This window comes from Cannabis sativa, chromosome 7 (assembly GCF_029168945.1).
Source record: "Cannabis sativa cultivar Pink pepper isolate KNU-18-1 chromosome 7, ASM2916894v1, whole genome shotgun sequence".
Taxonomy (NCBI): Eukaryota; Viridiplantae; Streptophyta; class Magnoliopsida; order Rosales; family Cannabaceae; genus Cannabis; species Cannabis sativa.
In genome coordinates, this window is record NC_083607.1 from 6,668,835 (window position 1) to 6,692,884 (window position 24,050).

General features: G+C 33.6%; 1 protein-coding gene across 1 annotated transcript; it reads left to right on the forward strand.

The window, feature by feature from the left end:
• The first annotated feature begins 20,467 nt into the window (after window positions 1–20,467).
• LOC115696321 (protein NRT1/ PTR FAMILY 5.5) lies at window positions 20,468–23,747 on the forward strand. The gene is made up of 4 exons (XM_030623225.2): window positions 20,468–20,565; window positions 20,675–20,889; window positions 21,588–22,141; window positions 22,677–23,747. Exons 1-4 carry the CDS (start codon window positions 20,529–20,531, stop codon window positions 23,569–23,571), a joined length of 1,701 nt encoding a protein of 566 aa, XP_030479085.1. The 5' UTR covers window positions 20,468–20,528; the 3' UTR covers window positions 23,572–23,747.
• Window positions 23,748–24,050: the final 303 nt, after the last annotated feature.

The window sequence follows — 24,050 nt, forward strand, 5'->3', positions numbered from 1 at the left end:
ACCCAGTAGCCCTGACACGTCCAGGATGCTCTGGTGTCCCGAGCGCCTGCGTCAGGATATCGTTTTGGCCCTGGACCTGAATTTGTCCCTGACTTAGCTTCTCCTCTAACTGAGCCTAATGCACGCATATATTCAAGCAATTAGTATATGAATTATATACACTAACTCATGAGTAGAACTGAATTAAGGATTAATATATACTTACTATCTTCTCTGCAATTTCCTTGTCGTAATCAGTGACAAATTTTCGACTTTTGGTGCGAGATTTAATCCAAACACGGTGGCGGGGGGGATCTGCAACTTTGAGATCCTTTTTCTACATAACGTTATAACAATTAAATGAGTACCAATTAAATTTTATAGCACATTATAGCACATTAAATTTTAAGCATTACTTACCACAGCTTCCCGTACATTCACCATTCCACTCCGACCACTTCGATGTCTGGATTGAATTTTCGATGAACGTTCACGTTGCACCTTACTCAATTCCTACAATGCCAAAAAAATACATTAGATACATGTACTTGTATTTAAGAGTTTATCTTAGTGTTAATATAATTAGCGTACCAGAAATTCAGGAGTTAGTCGACTTTCAACAAATTTGCACCAATCAGCAGCGTCGATCTCGGGGTGCTTTTCAGGGACTTGTGCCAGTCGTCCCAGATCCTTCTCTTTCAAAGCGGGCATTATGATGTCTTTTGTCATCCTATTCTTGAAGTCTTTCATTAACTTCCCAGCTAGGATGAGACAATCATGTTTGAAGGAGTCCGGCACAATGAACCCCGTCTATTTTGAAGGAAAACAAACACGGTTAGAGTCAACATTTGAAGTAATAGAAAAACAAATCAAAATTCTAACAAATAACAGCTTACCTGTATGTCTTTCCAAACTTTATTTTTCAGAGTCGGGTTGACTTCTTTCCAATTTTTATAGGACAACCCTATCGTCTGCCGACATCTGACTCCTAGAGTGGATACGAGCTTCGCATAGCTTTTCCCACAGTATTGTCCTTTGTCATTAACCTCGAGGGCCACTCTTTTGCCCTGATCCATTAGTTTGGATATTTCATTCATCTGCGTCGGCCCTCGTGTAGGTATTACGTTTGGACACTCATTTTCTGCGCCTGAATCAGATCCTGATTCCGAGTTGGCCATGTCTACACCATTAACAAACAAAATTTAAAGTTAGCTATATATATAACAAGTACTGTATACGAAATATTAAATGCATAAAAAAATTGTTAAGTATTGAATGTCATTCCCGACTTGGAGTATGTTAATGGAAGTAAGTCTCGTTTGATTTCTTTGGGTTTCTATTTTAGGTTAACAGAACAATGAGTCAATGATTTAAGCATAAGAAATGTGTTTTTTGCTTTAATTTACTTTTATTATTTTTATTAGTTATTGCATTTGTATTCTTCTTCCAAAATTAAAGTAACTTTTTTTTATTACTATTATTATGTGTAATGATGAATGACTTTTAGCTTAAGGATTGTGATTTTAGTAAAGTGTTAAACATGTTGTGGACCATGTAGCTAATCATTACAATGGTCATCAACTATACCCAAAAAGAAAGATGATTGAAATGATATTGGGATTTGTTTTTGTTTTTATTAGTTATGGCAAAGATGAATTTTTGGGCATGTTTGATTCTAATTTTGAATGAAATTTTAAAATTAAGGTCACCATTTTCACTAGATTAGTAAGCTGACATAGCAAATGGTTAGATTATTTTTTAGTGACCTAACATCTTATTACTATGTTATAATTAATTAGTTCTTTGGGTGATGTAAATATTAATATTTTTTTAGTAAGATTTATCCTAATTCTACCGAAATTTCGCAAAGATAACTACCGTAATTGGACGTTCCCAAAAATTTTAAAAGTGCCTAAAATAACAAACAAAATAGATAACCAATACAAAATTTATCCACCCATCCGACCGCAGTACATGTATTCGCAGAACCTACTTCACTACGGATGAATATTTAAGATATTCAAACTCAACTAACATGCATTGATAATTAATTATATAATAAGAAAAAGTTAGTTAAAGTATATACCTATCAATGCAAGCTCAAATACACTACACACAAAATTATGCCAAACCTACAATATAAACAAATACAACGAAATTGCAAAATTAATTATTTCATTACTTATAACTAGTTATTAAAAATAGTAACAAGTTACTTAGTTACTAAATTATACATACATATATATATAATCAATTATATCTCACACTATTATCTCAAAAAAAAAAAATTATTTCCCACACTAATTCAATTTTAAAATTTTTATTTCTAAACTATACACACACTAATATACACACAATATATACACGCATTATATACACACATATTCAATAAAATATAAAAATACATATATATACTATATATTGAGCTTTAAATTTTTACCTAATAACCGCAATCCGACGAGCAATTCCGTACAAAATCCGGGCACTATACACATACAACACAACAATATTACCATTAAAATTAAAAAATCCAAAAAATAATTTACAAAAACTAAAAATAAAACAATGTACATTATAAAAATGAATAGAAACTATATTTATACCTTAGAAGAGGTTGAGATTCAATGTTTTCTCAACAAAAAATGGTGGCCGGAGTTATACCCACTATTTTTGTATAGGTTCGGATGACAGTTAAATAGGGAAAAAAATTAAAACTTTTTGGGTGTATAGGATTAAGTATCGAAAATAGAAGATTTTGCAACAAAAATGGGCTCAAATGGTTGAGAAATGGGGGAGAAATGGGTGGTGCATGGAGGCGGTGGTCGGCGAGGGTTTTTCGTCTCTGCTAGGTACTGGTTCTTTGGCTTTGGCTGGGTTTGGTCGAGTGAGGAAGAAAGCTGAGGGAGGGTTTGTTTTATAACCCTATGCCATCGGTTCCTTTATAGGAACCGACGGCATAGGGTACACGTGTCAGCAAACACGTGTACCCTATGCCGTCGGTTCCTATAAAGGAACCGACGCCATAGGGCTGAGCCTAAAAAAAAAAAACATTATTTTCCAACCGCCTCTAAATGGTATAATGCAATTTTATACCTACGGTTTTTATCAAAAAACCGCCTCTAAATGTCAATTTCGAAAAAAACGGGTATTTTCACACCCTTTAGCTTCCCTTTTTATAACTGGGAGTGAAAAAACAGCCTCTAAAGGCCAACATTGTAGTAGTGTAGACTCAGTTTTGCCAACAAATGGACTACCTTATTCCCCTCATGAGGAATAAAATAACAAGAACCAATTTAGCAAAGATTCATCAAATAGAGAATATCTCCAACAATCACTTCATCTACAGTGTCATCTCCCCTTTCTGATTAAAAACTCTAATAACATTTAGTCAATCACTTTCAAAAGAAAAATAGCAATAGTCTCATGGTGAATCCATTTGAGAGCTAAAATGGCCATCAATTTGGCAGTGATGGGAGACAGAATAACTTCAAAAGAAACCTTATAACAGCTGATCACAATACCACTATTGTCCCGCACAACCGCCCCCATCCCGATACATCCATGCTACTCAAAAATCACAGCATCAACATTCATCTTCCAAGTCCCTACCTCTAGAGGCTTCCAAATTGGCAACCTGGTAACACTCTGCGAAGGCAGGAACATAGCGGAACCAACTGCAACCTCCTCCCCTGTTTGAACCTAATGGTTAACCTTCAGGGAAGGATACGATAAGGATAAAAGTTTTGAGTTCTCTTGAAATTTATGCAAAAAGAAGCTGTTTCTAGAACCCCTTTAGGATCACCTGCCTTCTCCCCATGCCGAGCCTTATTCTGTTCATACTAAAGCAACCAGAGCACATGAATAAAAAAAAACAACTACTTCATCATTAGGCAACCACATAGTATGATCATGAATAACTACCTTAACAAGAATTTTCCTCCAAACATCAATCAATTGAGCCCAGGAGAAGCTGCCGAATAATTTTAGCAAATGGACACTCAAAAAGATCTTAAAAGACAAAATTTAGATTGAAAGCAATTTGTAAAACTCAACTCACATATTTTGGAGCCAAAGTGTTCCTTTATATAGACTAAAGCCTAAAGGCTATTTACAAAATATCTAGAGCCACAAGGCTCAAATACAAATAGCACTAATTCTAACATAAAAGGGAATAATAATAATACACCATAATGCAAACATCATTGCAGTACGAATGACACAATGTGCTTAGGAATCAACATTTTTGACTCATGTCCATTTAGAACCACAATGCATAATAGAATTCAAAGTAAGGGTGAAAAATCCTTTCGTTTTATATCTTCACATCCCCTCTCAAAGGCAAGGATGATTCAATCACTCTAAGTTTATTAATTAAGAAGTGAAACCTGAAGCTTGATAAGCCTTTGGTTAAACAATCCACCACTTGATCTGAACAGGGAACATATCTTATATCTAGCTACTTATTCAAAACTTTCTCACGAATGAAGTGTATGTCCACTTTTATATGTTTCATTTGAGCATGAAAAACTAGATTAGATGCTACAACACTAGCTCCCATGTTGTCACACCAACTAACTGCCATAGGTATTGGAAATTCAAGTACTCTTAGCAAGGATTCAATCCATGCAATCTCTGCTGCAACATGTGCCAAGGCTCGATACTCAAATTTAGTACTTGATCTTGCAACCACAACCTACTTCTTTAATGACCAGGACACTAGAGTGTTTCCAAAGCACACACAATATCCTGCCACTGATGTCCTATCATCAGGGAAACATGCTCAATCTGTATCTGAGTATCCTGGAGTATTTAATGGTTCATCACTGATGTGCAATCCTTTATGCATTGTTCCCTTAAGATATCTCAACACTCTTTTGGCACCACTCCATTGAACTGCGATGGGAGCCTTTAAAAATTGACTGAGCTTGCTAATTGCATATGAGTTATCTATTCTTGTGTGACAAAGATACGGCAGGCCACCAATTATGCTCCTATAGGCAGTAGGATTAGACAGTATTTCTCCATCAGTTAATGACACAAGCTTTCCTGTAGTAGCTGGTGTAGAACAAGGTTTTAGATTTGTAAAATTGTTCTTCTTACCAAATCTTCTATGTATTTAATATGTGGTAGGTGAAGGCATATCTCATCCCTAAACACTTCTATTCCAAGGAAGTAGTGTAAAGGACCAATTAAGAGTGTACTTCCTGTTGAGTTCAGTGATCAACCCTTTGAATTTGTTGTTATTTTTTCCTATCACTATGATGTCATTGACATATATCAAAACAACAATGATATTAGTACCATGTTTTTAAAAGAATAGAGAAGTTTTTGATTTGGAGCCTTTGAAGTGCTAGCTGAGCAGGGTAGCTTTTAGCTTGTCGAACCATGCTCTAAGGGCCTGTTTTAGGCCATATAGTGACTCTTTTTAGCTTGCAAACATACTCTTATCTTCCTTGTTTCTTAAATCCTTGAGGTTGCACCATATAAACATCCTCCTCCAATGAGTTATTTAAGAAAGCATTGTTAATATCTAGCTATCTAATCTCCCAACCTCGAGTAATAGTAATGGTTAGAATGATTCTTACAGTTGAAGCTTTGATAACTAGATTAAATGTCTTATCAAAATCAATGCCAGGTCTTTGATGGAACCCTTTAGCAACCAGTCAAGCTTTATACCTTTGAAATGATCCATAACAGTTGAATCATTCATGAAATATCAACTTGTTGTTAGTTTTATGCTACTAAATCAAGTACGCAATAAAAGAGTTTCATATTATCTGATTATCATCGTACCATATCCCAATAGATCTCCAAATATGTGTACATTAACTCAAAATAAAAAAAATTAATAAGTTTAGAGTATACCTCTTGAAGCGTATCAAGGTATCCTTAAAACTTTCCGTATATTGTATCTCTTAATCTAGATGATGAGGAAATTGCAATTGGACTCACACCAGTATCTTCCAAATCATTTCACCACACACAAGGAATAGTGTGGGCAATTAGGATAAAGTGTATAACATTTGTTCTTGTTGAGTTCTCAACACATGAGCAAGAAAAACTGAGAGAAAAACAATTTCTTTTTCTATCTATAAATTTCTAAAATTAAGTTCAGGAAGAGTAATCTGATTTCTCAAATCATGCTTCTATTTATAGTAGTTAAATTCCTTTAATTAAATCATATTGAATTGTTTAAATAAATAAATATCTATAACCAAATTCGGTTAATGATATTTATGAGAGAATCTCTCAACGACTTGAGAGAAGATCTCAACAACCTTAAAATATCTATAAGCACTTTTCCAAATAGATATTTACCTAATTGAATTAATTAAATAATTAATTAATTCAAAAAAACAAACTCTATAGGGATAGCATACGCTATAAGCACCTACCGTGTCTATTTAGGACAAGGTTGGTGTATTTTTTCCTAACAACTTTTGTCTTGACAAATTTATCTTAACAATCTTTATCTTTTCCCTATTTAATCAATTTAAAAAATTATTTATTTATTACAAAAATAAACAATTACTATTTTGTCAATTCAAAATAAATTTTTCCAAATATCTTTATACAACTCTTTTATCCCTACCCTTGACAGTTTCACGATGGTAATTTGGGGACCATAGACCTATAATTTTAAGCTCTAATAAACTAGATTATTTATTGAGTCTCATCAACCAAATAATCTATTGTTTAATAATTTCATGATTACGCTACTATAAATATAGAATTGAACTCTTAGTAATTGTAGAATTATATTAATGAGTTTAACTGGAGTGTCCATTGATATAATCAATTTCAGTGATTAGCCCTCCATGTGTTGGTTCGTAATTAGTTTTTATCAAATTACTGTTTTACTCTTCTAATTACTTCTTTATCATTTAGTATCATTAATTTACTAGCGGAAGTATAATTCAATATCCCATCAGAATTGGTGCACAACACTCCAATTCCAGAATTAACACTTAAAGGGAACCAACATTTGATGTGTTAGGAAAGTCAGGATTCTATAATTGTACATCATTTTTCCAGCCATCCATATTGTTAGATTCTCAAAACATAAGTTGTAAGAATTATCTTATCTGAGAAACTTTAATGAGTGAATCAAAAAAAACTAATAATAAGAGTTCATGATAATTTAAGATTTAGGTCGATCTACTATTGATAAGTATTATAATATGAATTAGGTCTTTATGATAAACGACATGTTAATAAAGATAATTTTATTCATATCGGTCATTGTCATATATAATCTGTATTACATACAATAGATTAACTTAGATGTCTCACTACATCAGTAATATGAACAAAGATTACTTACACCATAGAACATGCATTAGTGAATTGTTACTAGCAACCATTGATTGAAGATTCTATAACTTTAATATGTTTTTGACTATTTTATTCATAGTTAAGTGATGTTAGTTTTCTATACAGCTACAAGCCACAATCTCAAATATAAATGAGAAAATTTCTAATATTTAATATAAATTATTTAATAAAAAAATATTAATAACTTAACATTTATGCTTTTCAGGGCATAAATTCTAACACTTGTTGCCAATCAAATTTTGATATGAGGTTGGTGGTAAAAGTACACAAGTGTTGTTAGCTTTGAGAGTAGTATTCTCATCATTCATGGCTTTACTCCAACCTAGATGTGAAAGTGCTTCTTCAACACTGCAAGGTTTAGATGAACTAGGATTCCACACAACATGTCCCAATGAAGACTTGAGGCTAGAAGATGTCGCCCTTGGCTCAAGTTGTCATGGGATGTCCTTGAGGAGGATCATGCATGATAGCAGGGTGAGCAGCAGCAACATCTTCTACAAAATGGTAGCATCATCTGGTGGAAAAGATAAGACATATGAAATTCTCCTCTCACTTCTTAACGCTCAAGCATCTTGTTAAGTAATAGGAGATTAAATAACATGAGTAGGGTCATAAGAGTTTACCTGAGACTCTGTTTATTTGGAAGGAACTTCTTTAGGCATGCTTAAGGAAGTGGGTCGAGAAGGTGGTGCTATAGAAGGTGAACCTATAGGAAAATGGAAAGAAGGGAGCACAGACAAGAAATCACTTTGAATTATGACAGGTTTTGTTGGTTGATAGTTGTTGAGAAAGCAAGATTGGAAAGGAAACTCTAGTTCATTAAAAACTACATTTCTAGAGATGTAGACTTTTCCTATTGGAGTGAGACATTTATAGCCTTTGTGACATTCACTATAACCCAAATTGACATATTTCAGATAGTGGAATTGAAATGTTTGAGCTTGGAATGGTCTTATACAAGGGAAGCATGCTACACCAAAGACTAAGAAATGCATAATTTGGTTTCCCTAGCATACAATGCTTCAAAAGAATATTTGTGATCAATGCTTTCTAGAGATTGATATTCCCCATCCCCATCCATTCTTAAACTCTTAATTTTCTTTTCGAATTAAATTTCAACAAGAGTTTTAAATTTTAGAAGCTTCAACTTTGGTTTTTAGAGGATAGATCCAAGTGAAATGTGTACAATCATCAACATAGAAACCATTGTTTGACATGATTGGAGAGGGACCCCATAGATCTCTATGCACAAGATTAAGATCATTGCTAGCTTTGATATTGGAAGACTTAAAAGGTAGAGCATGTGATTTATCAAATTGACAAGCAATGATTCATTTCATTTTTGATATTTTTTTTTTTGACAAAGTGATTAAAATCACTCGTGAATTTACGACGCCCACGTCCGCCACCGGCGCTGGAACCTCCTCGAACCAGGATAGCTCATCGTCTAACCGCAGAGCATGCTTTGCCAACCATGGGCCGCTAAAATCTTAGAGCAAGCCCCATGAGACAAAACTGCCCCCGGAAATTTAGACAATAAAGCTATAACATCTTCAAATAACGCTCCTAACTCAATAAAATACTGGAGTTCCACCTGAAAAAAATTCAAAAAACAGCATAAAACTTTAATTAGAAAACTATTCAAACTGAAGAGAATCAACCAACCACCAAGACTAAGCAACTAGATCTCCCTAAAAAATACTAAAACTAGCCAAAGGGATTACCCTTTGGCTAGTAACAACTAAATTATAACATTCTACTTCATAACCTTCATAGGATCCATATTCCTTACTTTTACCCTTTTAAAATCAAACATAAATAAAATTTTCCTTTTAATACCCATTATTCCTTAAATATTCAAAATATTATATACTAATTATTTCATTTTATCTCTTAAAAATATTACTTATTTATAGATTAAAACATGTCAAAATCCTTAATAAATCAAATTATTTATTATTTTATTTATAGCGTAAAACGTAAGATTGCACTTTCACATTCAAAAGTACCAATTTCCTAATACCACTTCATCATAAATTTAATTAATAATAATTAATATTAATTAATCTAATTCGGTATTATGACATAATACTTCCTTATTTATTATTTAAATAGATAACCTCCTAATTATTATACCATTCAAATTATTATAAAAACTATTCATATTAGTATCTTCCTATACAACTAATAAGGCAATAATCTCAATACTTCATTAGCATTTACTTCCCATTTATTTCAATATCTTTCCAAAAATAAAAAATAAAATAAAATAAGTATTCTCAATTCACAATTAATGTCCCTACCTCCAATTTATTACAAAATCTCACACTTATAATTTATATACCAAAATTAATATTATGTTATCTATAATAAACTCATATTTATAATTTATATACCCAAAATTAATATTATGTTATCTATAATAAACTAATAAGGCAATAATCTCATAATTATATACCATAATTTTTAGCTATTAAATTTTAGAATATTTTTACAATTCATGATATCTTGTAATTTTAACCAATTACCCTAAATAATTAGGGGCCAGCCATAAATCATGAGCAAAAACCTTAAAAGGCACCAAAGCCATAAACAATGGCACAGCTCATTCATCAAATTTGTACTTCCATTTCTTCCATAAAAACTAATACCACTCATCCAGAAATTCTTTAAAAATACAAATAATATAATCATTTTAGTACATTCCCATAATATTGAGAACAAACCAAATTTCCATAATAATTTGACTTCCTAAATATATCTGAACCAATATATTCTCATTAGACCATTAGTGTTTCCACCTCCCTTTATTACAAGATCCTCAAGATTCTTATTCTTCAATTTACTTAATTAATTATAATATTAGAATCCGAATACTAAAATTCTAAACACTTTCCTTGTATGCTGAAAATTCCTAAAAAATTATAAACCAAAACATAGCTAATAGGAATTAGCGTTTAAAGTAAACCCTCTTAAACCTTATTTCAGTTTAATATATTATTTAAATCATACCTTAACCAAAATAATCCTTTTATTCCGACTAATAAATCTGTATAGTGCATAACTTATTAACTTTAAAATATTATTGTGTCAAATTTTTTTATACATTTAATACCGAAAAACGTGAAAATTTAAACAAACTACCCTAAATAATTAGGGGCCAAACCATATAATAGGTGCTAAAGCCTTGTAAGGCGCCAAAGCCATAAATAATGGCACAAAATAGAACAAAATCAATATAAAACAAACTTATAACAAAAAGAAAAACATTGAAAAAAGAAAGAATAAAAAAAGGAGTTATGAAACAAAAAAGAAAGAAAAATATTGAACTCATTTACAGCAACAAACGATAGACAAAGAAAATTAAAATAAAACTCTTAAGGTAGCTTGAACAATGAATATGATCAAGAGGTATTAAACTACATAAAAGTTGCTTCAAAATCATGATCACAATTCACATAATATCGAAATACGACTATATAAAATGGAATGAATTCAGTCTACGAAAAAGAAAAAAAGAAAACAGAGAGAGAGATATTTACCGTGATAGTTTGTTGGAGGATCAGAACGATGGAGAATCAAGTACGATCACGAACAACGATAAAGAAATAGGAAGGTTCTTATGGTACGTACTTATATACATATATATATAGTATATAAAATTATTCAGTTTAGACTGATCAGTACTTAATATTGGATTTATATATGCAGTGGGTTCTTCATGACTGGGAAGACAAAGATTGTATTCAAATACTAAAGAATTGTAGGGAAGCTATTTCAGAGAAAGGGAAAGTGATAATCGTTCCTAAACTCACTCTACTTTGTTTATATAGAATTCGCTATTTTCACATAATGAGTTCATTTTTGATATTTTAACTTGTCTTGAAATTTATACTTGACTCAAGACTTTATATGATAGATGGCCTAATCTCATATGCCATACATCACTTTACGTTGGACTTAGACTTAGTAGTAATACCAAAAAATATTTGACTCTTAGAACTATTGGACTCGATTAAACATGAAGATTGAGAAGCCAAATTTTAGTTTGGTGCTTGAAGCTAGTAAAGACCATCATTAACCATCCTTTGAAAAAGAACATTCCTTATTAGCTTCTCCTTCACAACACAACAATTACAGTGAATCTCAACAAGCACATTTAGGTATGCAGTACCTTTAATTGTACTTCAAGTATGTTACAGACTATCTAGAAAAACTATGAGTATTCTTTATGTGGCAATAATTAGAAAGCTACTCCATTTCGATATTAATAGTAATAATTCATATGATGTGGTCTCCTCTAGATATGCTGGCTGTGTTGGAATAACAGTGTCCATAGTTTTTACAATACTATGTTGTTTTTCTGCCTCACACGTGGAAAAGTGCAAATAGATGTGGTTAAAGACATGTATCATTTACATGGTACTAATTATTATGGAAAAATTCCAATGAACATGTTTTGGTTGGTGCCACAATTCTTTCTCCTTGGGAGCTTTGATGGGATTTTATGCAAAAGCATTCATCTCTTCTTTAACAATCAAGCTCAAACTCCTCAAGATCATGTCGTGGGTCTTTTTTCTATATCCAAAAAATGATTTAGGAAAAATAAGAACTCTTTTATTGGTTCTTGTGTTTCAAAAGGCTTCTACATGGAGAGATAATACTAGTTAGTTTGTAGAGAACCTAAATGGCAGTCGTTTGGACAAGTATTACTTTGTATTGGCTACCTTTAGTATAGTAAATCTTGTTTACTATAATAACTTCTACTATTGTACTAGTTTTAAATCTAAGGTGAGAGAGTTCAGATTAGACGACGTAGTTAATGGAGTGTTTCAATCATAGATTGTAATTACGCTCATAGAAATTGGATAGAGTATTTATTAGTTATTAATAGTATTTTTATTGTAACAGATTAATTTAGTATGCATGTTATTTTTGTGTACTAGGACTATATATCATATGAACTTTTTTTTATTTTGTTATATTAATGTTTTGCATTATTTTATTTGATTATGATAATGCCATTATTAGATTTGGATGCAATATGGGTACAAGCAATAAAATTGAGAAGGAAAATATTTGTGAACCTTAAAGTGGGTTAAGTAAAATTTTTAATCATTGATTTTTTTCCCACATAATTGCACAATTATTAATATTACTCACAAGTCACAATTTTCTCTCCTTTGGGACAGGATTTTTTCTGGTGGGGACAACAGATTTTTTTTGGCTCAGATTCATAAAGTTCTTATGTTTGGTATGAGCCAAAGTTGGGTTTATGATCACTTTGTTGGTGAGGTTGTAGAAGTTGATTGCAATGTCTCTGAAGATTGTCTTCCCACTTTGTTATGAGAGGTCGTCCGACATATGTTTCTTTTGTGGTATTATTTATTACCTATTTAAAGAGTTGAAGCCTCCAAATATTCCAAAACATGTCATTTTGAAATATGGGGAGTGGATACAGGTTCCTGCTCCAGCGAAAGCTTATGTTGTTGGTACTAAACATGTTCAGTTTTGTGAGCAGGAAAAAGTCGTACACGGTGATCCTATAGAGGGTCATAACGCTGGACAATTTGACTATGTTGAAAAAGGAAAGGCAGAAAAGGTGGCTAAAGATGTGGGTCATGATTCTAGGAATATTTTTAATTGGCACCCCAAGTAAGAGACTTTTTTATTGAAAAAGATTTGGAAACTAATACTATAACAAAACCTTGTAATTGGGTTGACAATATGACATCTCCAGATTCTCTACTTAAATAATGTTATCCTAAATTTTGTCCACTTAAAGTAGCATATTCACATAAGCTAAGATTGAGGACATGTGGAATAAACCCTTGTCAATAGCAAGACAAAGTCTACTTACAAGGCATGGCAAAACCAACAAGCAACAAGCAAGAGGAGTTAAGCAAGTCGTCAAGAAGCTGCACAACCATGTCTAGCCGGCCAAAAGGAGTACATAGGTTGGCTAGAAGGAGCTTGTATGGCTAACCAGAGTTTGAACACAAGCTAGGTAGCCAAAGGTGACTGCTAGACCAAGAAGGGGCCCGTTCGACCAAGGTAGCCTGACCTTTGCAAGGAAAGTTGTACAAAGGTTAGCCAACACCTATTAAGGTTGGCCAACACTTGCCAAAGTTGGTAGGCACTTAACCTGCCAGATTCCGCCAGGAACATGACCTGGCAGGAACATGACCTGCGAGACCATAACAAGAACATGGTCGGCCAGACCTAGCAAGCAAATGGATGGCCAAACCTCAGCCTACAAACATTGTGTGGTCGGTCAGCCTGCACTTAGCAAGTGCATGGCTAGCTAGCCTTTACCTGGAAAGCCTTTGGTGTGCAGCCTTCATCTGTGGATAGCATGCTAAGCTACGAGTTGGGCCTTCAGAACCCCTAAAATAGGGGAAAATATCAACAACTTCTTTATTCTCAAGGGATAATTAACTCATTTAAAGTTTATTATTTAATTATGTAAATAAGGCTTTGTTTACCTATTATTAGTGGTTAATCTTGATATAATCTCTACTATATAAAGGGCATTAGTTAAACCCTAATCCCTAAGTCTAAGTCTTAAGCTCTCAGTTCTAACTCTCAAGCTTTAAGTTTGAAACTCAACTCTCTTCTCTCTTTCTCTCACACGTCATAGGCATATTCTCTCCATCACTTGAGATTTTCCATCTCCATTCTCATATTGTAATCTTAAGAGAGCCACTTCAAATTCCACAATACTTGTGATCTGAGTGGTATTATCTCTAGTATTAATACAACCAAAAGGAGAGTAGATCATTACTTATTAACTAAGGGGGTGAACCTTTATTAAATCACGTGTCTTATTTACTTTTCTATTCTTATTGTGTAACACGTGAAAAGCATCAGTAATAAATACGACTCCGCTGTCAGTTGGCCAAATTTGAGGTCAATAGTTTGGTGCTTTCATTGAAATTGAGTTGTCAATTTACCTGATCAAACACCATGGTTAACATAAGGGGAACTCCGACTTCAACTTCTGCCTCATCGGGTCTTTCTCAAGACCCTATGGAAGCTGATCCTAATGTTCGTGTTCCAGCAACAATTAGAATCTCCACGAACCTGATGGATGTGGCCAACCTTGCCATCTCAGCAGGCATCACAAACCTGGCCATCGCGACTGGTTAGGTGGACACTACCAACATGGTTGGTCTTAATGACCAACCTTTGCCGCCCAAGGAGGACCCTATTGGAATATGTTTTACCAGGATCTAGATTTACTACCGTGTATGTTATTTAACATCCTAAATATGAATTTCTAAAATAATGTAAATAAACACATATAAAGTTTAGGAAACCTTACAGTGGGTGCAACGGAATATTAATGGCTCCTTCCACTCAGATCTCTAACCCTTGTATGCTGTCTGTAGCAGAGTATCACCAAGATCTGAGCTCGAATGTCCTTCTCTTGATTCTGGATTTTTCACAGCCTTACACACTATGATTGAGATACCACTTGATGTGTGTGGGCACTCACTCTATCACTCAAGGTATGAAAATAATATATAAAGAATGAAGAGAGGGGTTGGTTCGAATATAGGTATAGAATAGATGGCTCAATTTTTCCTAAAGGCAAGAAATTTCATCATCTTTTAAGTGTGAGCCATCACTATTTATTTATAGGCAACCACCTAGATTTAGGTTAGGATTTATTAGGCATTAAAATAATGGAAATATTAAGTGGAAATTACCATCCAAGTGGCCGGCCATAGTAATGGGCGCCACTTTGGAATTTTTCCACTTTTGACAAATTTTCCTTATTTTCTCAAAAATACCATTTTTCCAATTCTAACCATTTAAATGCCAAAACTATTTATTTAATAATTAAAATTAATTATCAAATAAATTTGTCATTTAATGTATTTATTAATTAGACATAATAAAGTCTCTCAATTAATAAATAAGACCTAGAATCTCTTTTCTTCACAATTAAGCCCTTGCTTAGTGAAAATTCACAAACTAGACATAGTCTAATTTTAGAATTATAATTGATTAATTAAAATCAATTATTTGAGTCTTACAAGCAGTATGGTTTCAACTAGTATGGGGACCATGGGCCTATACAACTGAGCTTTCAATAAGCAGAAATAGAATTTACCAAGTAAATTCCCTAACTTGTTAATTCCTTATTGCATCCCCCATAGAACTTGGAATTGGACTCTCAGTCATATAGAACGCTCTATATGTTCCACGATATAAATACGCTATAAACATTTAACCATCGTTCTAATCTCAATAATCAAAGATCCTCTATAGATGATTTACACCAAGTAGGGATAAATTTACTGTTTCACCCCTCAATGTATTTTATCCTTAAAACACTTAACTTCCTATAAATGATATTTCAGTGAACTAATATACAATCACTGAAACAAGAGCTCTTCCATTTACCTCTATTAAGCCAAGCTCGAAGGAAATCATTGTTTTACTTCTATGTCCTGATAGAAGCTATAGATTCCATATCTATGTTTAGCGTTCCCACTCAATTACACTACCATGTTCCCAAAATGTACGTATCACCCTGACTAGAAAGTAGGCTTAACTAACAAATCAAAGAACATGAATAACACTCTTGAGATTGAACCTAAGCATGTCAGGATTAAGATCTTTTGATCTAAGATCAACTAGTGATATTGACTTAGAAAGATACAATGGTAAGATTATAATATATTTACCAAGATCAATATCGGTCCCAGTCCAATGTATACTCTATACATTCGAAAGTAACATACTTTGCCAATGTTCTGGAAAGAACATAACACTTATGCAAAGTGTAAGTACACTTCATCGGTGATTATCACATCAGTGTAAATCCAGTGCACTAATGAATCAGGGACTTTGTCTTTTGAAGCATATAATCACAATCACATTCTACTATGTTGACATCACTGTAATTATGAATGACTATATGTTCTGGACTTAACAGATTTTGTATATATTAAACCATAAACATGAAAACTACATGCAAACATAAATGACTTCTAATCTTTCATTGATAATAAATCAGATTACATTGAAATGGGTTTTATTTAGGGCATAAAATCCCAACAGACGCTCCACTGGTGCCTTGTACTGAAGGAATGGCCAACGTGGAGCAACTCCCGAGCACCACGACTAAATCTGGTCCCCGATATTATGTTGGAGTGACGAGGCCAAGAATTGGCGAGCAGCCATTGGCAAGCCCCATGTACACTTGGGAGAAGATCTCGAGTTACCCAAACTTAGAGAGGTCGTCTGTCAGGTGTGCCAAACTGAAGGACAACGTGTTGTTGGCATCAATGTATTCACCCAACAGAGATGCAAATTTTTGAGATGGATGGATGAGCAAGAGTAGATCCTCCAATCTCACCAAGCGGAACTAGACCACCGTAACAGAAAAGCTAGCGACCTGATAAGGAGATTCAATGAAAGAACTGTCGGAAGAGGTCAGGATCTCATCTGAGATTTTCTCCAAGGGAGACTAGTCGACAAATGGGGAGGGTCAACAAACAGACAGTCTAACTAGGACAGACCTTCCCCACGAAGGAGGACAAGTCTTGCCATAAAGATCTAATGGAGAGAACAGCCAGACTCTAGCAATTGACGGCTTAGGGGGCTGGCCAGGTTTCTCTAGCACAACTACACCCCCAATTGGCAAACCTTTGGTCGGCCAGCCCCTTAGTGGTGCACCTACAGCCAGCCAAGTGAACTCCCATCCCAGAACATCTAGGAGCAAGTAACCCAAAGGCCAGTCTTTAAACGGCTAGGTCTGGGAACGTGTGGAAACACCCAGCAATTGGCGTGATCTACCCCCTGGCAATGCACAGGCTGAACCAGCCAGTTAAGAAAGAACGGGCGACCAGATCCTACCCAGCATAGGGCTGGTTTGTCAAGAATAGCTGCCCAAAGTAGGGTTGGCCAGCCATGGCTATTTTCCCAACCCAAGGCTAACTGGCCAAAGCTAGTTGCCCGGCTTAGGGCTGGCCAGCCTTGAACATACCCACTCCCAGGGTATGGTCAGCCAGGCTCTAGCCAATCCAAGATTGTAGCCTAATCAAGAAGGGTCGCAAAATTATTTTATCAAAATTCTGCTTCTACTTTTATAACTCTTATATGGACCATAAAAACCAACAATATGTCTAATGTTATTCAACACATATAAAATCAAGTCTAATAGTCCATTTGATTCCCTACCTCTCCCAAGTCATTAAACTTTGTCCAAAAAGATAATCTTAAGCTCTCAAGTCTCGAGCTCTAATTATTTAGTCAAATCTTAGATATTGCTCTTACCTATACCATTAAATGGCAAAATAATTATCATCATTTTATTCTATATTCAAAACCGAGTCCAACGACATATAACATGACTATATTTAAAGTTTAAAGTTTCAAAACCTTACCTAAGCGGTGCACATTAACTATCGGTGGCAATAGAAATTGGTGTACTAGAAACATCACTGAAAATAGAGGTAGTATATATATCAAAATGACAACCTCGACAAGTAGATCACACCCATGCCAACTATTTATTAAAATTGTGCATGATATCGCTGAAAAGTTGCCAGAAGAGGGCAGAGCTACAAAATCGTCGCTGAAAAAAGTAGCGGTCTGGGTGAAATGGCTTAGTGCAGATTGTTCTCCTCAAGAAGCTGACTCTAGTGGTGAAGACAACTCATCAAACAGACACTAGAGGTTGCCAAAAAATCTATTCAAAGTTTGAACCTCCAAACTTTGGCTAGTGATCCTGGGCTAACGGCGTTAAAAGGGGTACCGCCACTTGGGGGTTGAGGTCATCGGTGCCTGGGGATTTGAATGGTTTGGCACATGGGGTCGGATGATGGGCGAAGAGTGGTCACCAAAAAGTGGTGGTGGTGGTGGTTATGGCTTCTTTGAAGCTTTGAAGAGAAAGAGAAAGAGAAGTGGGAAAGGGAGAGAGAGATTGTCCGGTGGGAAAATAGGGGGAAAGGGGTTTATTAACTAAAATAAGGGTCCCACCATATTTATGAAATCTTTTTTTTTCTTTTGTCTTTTTGTTTACTCGGTCAAAATCGAGCCTTCACAGATCATAAGGCCTTCTGATAGAAAAATAATAGGTTGTAAATGGGTCTATAGATACAAAGAGGAGATCCCAAGAGTTGAGAGAGCAAGGTACAAAGCTAGATTGGTTGCCAAGGGCATTACACAAAAAGAAGGGGTGAACTTTCATGAGATTTTTGCACCATTTGTGAAGGATAGATCAATAAGAATGATCTTGGCAATAGTAGCAATCTAGGACCTTGAACTTGAATAAATAGATGTTAAGACTGCTTTCTTACATGGGGAATCAGATGAGGAGATTCTAATGAAGCAACTAGAGGGATTTGAGGTTGAGGGAAAAGAGAATCATTTGTGCTTGCTCAAGAAGCTACTATATGGACTCAAGCAATCACCAAGGCAATGGTACAGAAAATTTGATGAGTATATGATCAAATCAGGTTTCAAAAGGTGTGCATATGATAGTTGTGTCTACATCAAGAGTTCTAAGGTAAAGTCAACAGTTTACTTATTACTCTATGTTGATGATATGTTGATTGCAAGAAAGTATATGGAAGATATCAAGAAGGTGAAACAGATGCTTTGTACAGAATTTAAAATGAAAAATCTTGGACCAACCAAGAAAATTCTTGGAATTGAGATATGCAGAGACAGAAGTCAAAAGAATTGGTTCTATCTCGAGCATGGTACATCTCAAAGCTGCTCAACAGATTTGGTTTTCAAGATGCCAAACCTATTACCACAGTATTAGCTCAACATTTCAAACTGTCCAACATGCAAGCACCCTCAACAGAAGATTAATCCAAGTACATGGAGAAGGTTCCATACACAAGTTTGGTAGGTAGTATTATGTATGTCATGATTTATACTCAGTCAGACATGTTATGCAATGAGTATGGTCAGTAAGTTTATGCGAATCAAATCTAGGAATTGAGCATTGGAAGGCTGTCAAATAGATGATGAGGTATCTAAAGGGAACATCTACTTTGGGTCTAAAGTATCATTCAGAATCTAAAACACCAAAAATCACAAAATATGTCGACTCAGATTATGCTGGTGATTTAGACACCATAAGGTCACAAATTGGCTATATTTTTTGCCTAAAAAATTGTACAATTAGTTGGAAAGACAACTTACAAATTATAGTGGCTCTATCAACAACAGAGGCAGAACACATAGCCTATACTGAAGCAGTAAAAGAAGCTTTGTGGCTAAAAGGAATGGCAACTGACTTTGGCGTAAAATAGACACAAATGCAAGTGTTTAGTGACAGTCAGAGTACACTGCACTTAAGCAAGAATCAAATATTTCATGAGCATACCAAGCACATTGATGTGCATCTACACTTCATGAGAGATGTAATTGCAGATGGAAAAGTCAAGTTGGACAAGGTCTCTACTCCTGAAAACCCCTCAGACATGCTAATCAAGGTTGTTTGCTACAACAAAGTTCAAACATTGTTTGAACCTACTTAGAATTTTGGAATGAGAATTGTTCTATGTTCTAAGTTGTTCCTATTATAATTTTATTCTGTTTTTTCTTAACTGTCTACTATTGTTTCTTACTGTCCTAATGATCAAGGTAGAATTGTTGTTAGTTGACCGTTAGTACAATTAATCGATTAAGATTAGTTAGCTCTCTACTTTAGTTATTACGGGACAAAATCATATCCCTTTATTTTATATATAGAAAATAATGATTGGAAGAACCTATAAACCATAAGTATTCTGACCATTATTTTGTAAAAGTCAATATATTTATATATATACGCTGGTTATGACGTGGCCTCATAGATAGATTATTAAGGTTAAAAACCCGAGTCGAATAATTTATATTGACCCATGAACGTAGGGGACTATATATACGTAATAAATTAAATATGACTCTACGTACCTCTCTATATTATTTGATACAACTCACACCAACTCTATAATTATTACGATGTCTCTCCAGCTCAGTCACTGATATTATATTTGTCTACTTGACATATATATGTATAAACATTGACGTGAGAATAATATTACTATGTCAAACTAGACTTCATGACTTTGCAACAGCTTATTGCAAATTAATTATTATCATCAATAGCTAATATATATAAAGACCATAAAGTTTTCATTAATCAACTTATTACTTCTAAATCATCTCTCTTTCTCAATCGGGGTTTCTCAGAAGAAAAAATGGCGGGTAGTTTAACATCCATAATGAAAATGACAGGTATATATATTATATGTAATTATTATAAGATCAACTCTTGATCAATAACTGAATAAGTTGTAATGTATAACTAATCATGACAATATTTGATTTTTCTTTTTTGGTGTAGTTTTGATATGGGCAGACTTACTGTCATTCTATGCTATGTGGTTGATGATGGCATACCTAACAGATGTGTGGAAAATAAGCTTCACTCATGCAGCTGCTATTGTCAATGTCTTTTGGGGTTTAGTTCACATTATACCTTTGATTCTGAAATTCATTGTTGATACTTTCATGGGTAGTTTTTGGATGGTTCTTATATCCAGTTTTGCATATTGTGCGGTCAGTACTCTCTATCTTTTAATCATTTTAAATATTACATATATAGATACCAACGGTGTCCTCTTATGTATTAATATTATTATTAGTCTAAATAAATATCAAGTCTCGTATAGTTTAATATAATAGCTTTTAGAAAGTGTTGTTAATCAATCGCAAAACGACATATCTAGAAGTGCTAGCACTACTAGTATCCAATAACAATGCTCATACATATATATATATATGTCATTTTATACATTATTAGAGGAAGTCTTAACTTCTAATCTCCCTAAAAATGACAAACTCTATATATATTGAGGTTTTTTCTTGAGTATATTTAACCAAAATTTTACACTTGAATATAATATATATATATATATATATATCACGATGAAAAAATATCTTAGTGACAAGTAAATAGATTAAGTGCTTTTGACAAAGGCAAAATAAAAAATGAGGATATATTCAATGAATTAACAATTTTTGTATAAATATTTGATTGAAAGACCTTTTAATTAATTAGGCGCTTTTACGTTGTAAATTGTTTGTGCTATAATACATGACTTGTTTTCAAAAAAAAAAAATCTTAGTGACAAGATAAATTTGTCTTATATGACGTGATATTTTATATTATATATCATAAAATGTTAGAAATTCTTACGTTTCTAATAACATTTCTATATTAATAAATATAACTTTTATAAAATTAATGTGTGTAGGGATTAGGGTTTATTACAATGTCAACTCCACCAGTGTTGGCAGATGCAACAGGAACTTGTAGTGCATACAAGCCTGAGTGCATTGGTGAAGCACAAAAAGTCCTTTTTTACACAGCATTAGCTCTAATTGTCATGGGAATGGCTGGTCACTCAACATCACTAAATTCACTCATGATTGAACATGCCACTATAAAAAGACAAACACAAGAAGAAGAAGAAGAAGTTCAAGCCAGTCAGATTTGGTCTTTCTGCTTTGGAATGTTTGGTATGGTTATTGTCTACATAGCCATTATTCTAGCAATTACTTTCATAAAACCATGGTCTCTGAGGTTTGGAATCCCAGCTATATGTACTGTGATTGCAACCACTATTTTCTTGACTAGCTCATGTTCTTACAAGTATGCCAAACCACAAGGAAGTCCTCTTACTACTGTCTTTAGAGTCTTCATCGCCTTTGCCTCTAAATTATTCCATAAACTCCCAACAGACACCAATCAACTATATGAGAAACATCAAATCGAGCTTCCTTCTCATCCTCATACTCCTCGCCTAAGGTACTTATTAAAATATGACAATTTCTTTTTAGTACTAATTGTTAGATAAATTAATAATAAATTTAAGATGAATTTGTATATAATATAGAACACATTAGATATGTGTATTTAATTGACCCATAGCATGTAATCTCAATTTGATTATCAATTAAATCTTCCTCCATATGTCTTTAAATTATAGAAGTCGTTTTTATTTTATATCTAATTATCAAAAATATACAATTGTGATGAAATAATATGTATTTATAGAGTAGGGAAGGGACTTACCTACAGAACCTTAATTGGACTGATCTTGCTTATCAAAGGTTTCAATTAACTAGAAAAGCTCACACTTCTGATTCACCTAGACTTTACATACAGATATTAAGCCTATTAACTATTAATTAAGCCTGAATAAAAGTCTAACACTAATCATATTTATTTCAGATAATTGTGTTATATTGTTTTATACATGTATTAGGGATCGAGTGTGCACTTATCATCATTCTTTATATCTATATGAAAGTATAACAATGATTGTTTTACTCATATATAGGTGTCTAGACAAGGCTGCGATTATAGTTCAAAGTGAAAGTTTGGAACAACAAGAGAAGAATAAGTGGAGACTTTGTAGGGTTTCAGAGGTGGAAGAAACCAAGAGCATGATATGTATGATTCCCATATGCTTATCTTTCCTAGTGCTAGGATTAGTATCTTCCCTTGGAAACACTTACTTCATTGAACAAGCAAACCACATGAATCAAAAAGTTGGAAAGTTAACTGTTCCAATTCCAATCTTCCTTTGGTTTTACGATCAATCGAAATCTTATTACGCATCCTCCTACTCACAATTCGCAAGATCTTTGTCTCGTATTTCAAAATTAAACCGCGGCTTTGTTGCTCCAATTGGGATCGCCGTGTCGATGATATTTGCTATATTATGCTCCATCACAGCAGCTAAGGTGGAGGAACAAAGATTAGGAGTTGTTGTAAGTCATGGCTTAGTTGACAAGCCAGAAGAAACAGTTCCCATGACCATGTTTTGGTTGTTACCACAATATCTTCTCCTTGGAGGGTTAGATGGAATTTTAGAGAATAACATAACTAGAATGTTAGCCAATCAATTACCTCAAACCATGGCTCCATATGTGACTATATTTGCTTCTGGAATATCTGGGGTTGGAATTTTAGCAAGTGTTTTATCAGTTTATGTTGTTGGTAAGGCTAGTTCTAAAGGAATTAAGCCTAGTTGGTTCCAATACACTTTGAATAAGAGTCGTTTAGATAAGTACTATTGGCTTTTGGCTATTTTATGTGTAGTCAATCTTGTTTTCTTCATTTTGATGGCAATTTGGTATGCTCATAGGGATTCAAAATCAGAAGACAGAGAAGCACCAGAAGTAAATGTTGAAATTACTAATGAGCCTTTTGAGGATGATGCTCAAAGTTAATCATATGATTTTTAATTTGTGAGGCCATATAATGAAATTCTTTGTTATTTTATTTTCTTTTAAACTATAGTATGGTATATTAGTCTTTTTTTCTTGTACTAAATCAAGTCTTATGTATTTGACTATGTACAAATCAATAATAAAAAGAATTAATTGAAATAAAATTTCTCCATATTATATACTTTGTATAGAAAAATTAATTTATTTACTTTCATGAATAAAATATTCTCCTTTTATAAACATTTCACCCCAAAATAAGTAACAGCCAATTTTCAAAAATATCATACATAATATATTTCAAAAATATAATCATAAATTAATTTTGGCAAATTTATCAAATATGCCAATAAGAATTTTACATTACCCAATCTACTTGTTAAATTTTTATATTACTCTTTTCTTCAATTTAGATTTTCTTAGTTATTACATTAATTAATCCTTATGTGTAGTTATTAAACAAAATATCAAAATTCTATAAT

Coding starts and splice junctions, on each gene's coding strand:
- LOC115696321 (XM_030623225.2), top strand. CDS start 20,529: ATGGCGGGTAGTTTAACATCCATAATGAAAATGACAG. Junction 20,890..21,587: donor CCAGTTTTGCATATTGTGCG/GTCAGTACTCTC, acceptor TAATGTGTGTAG/GGATTAGGGTTTATTACAAT. Junction 22,142..22,676: donor CCTCATACTCCTCGCCTAAG/GTACTTATTAAA, acceptor ACTCATATATAG/GTGTCTAGACAAGGCTGCGA.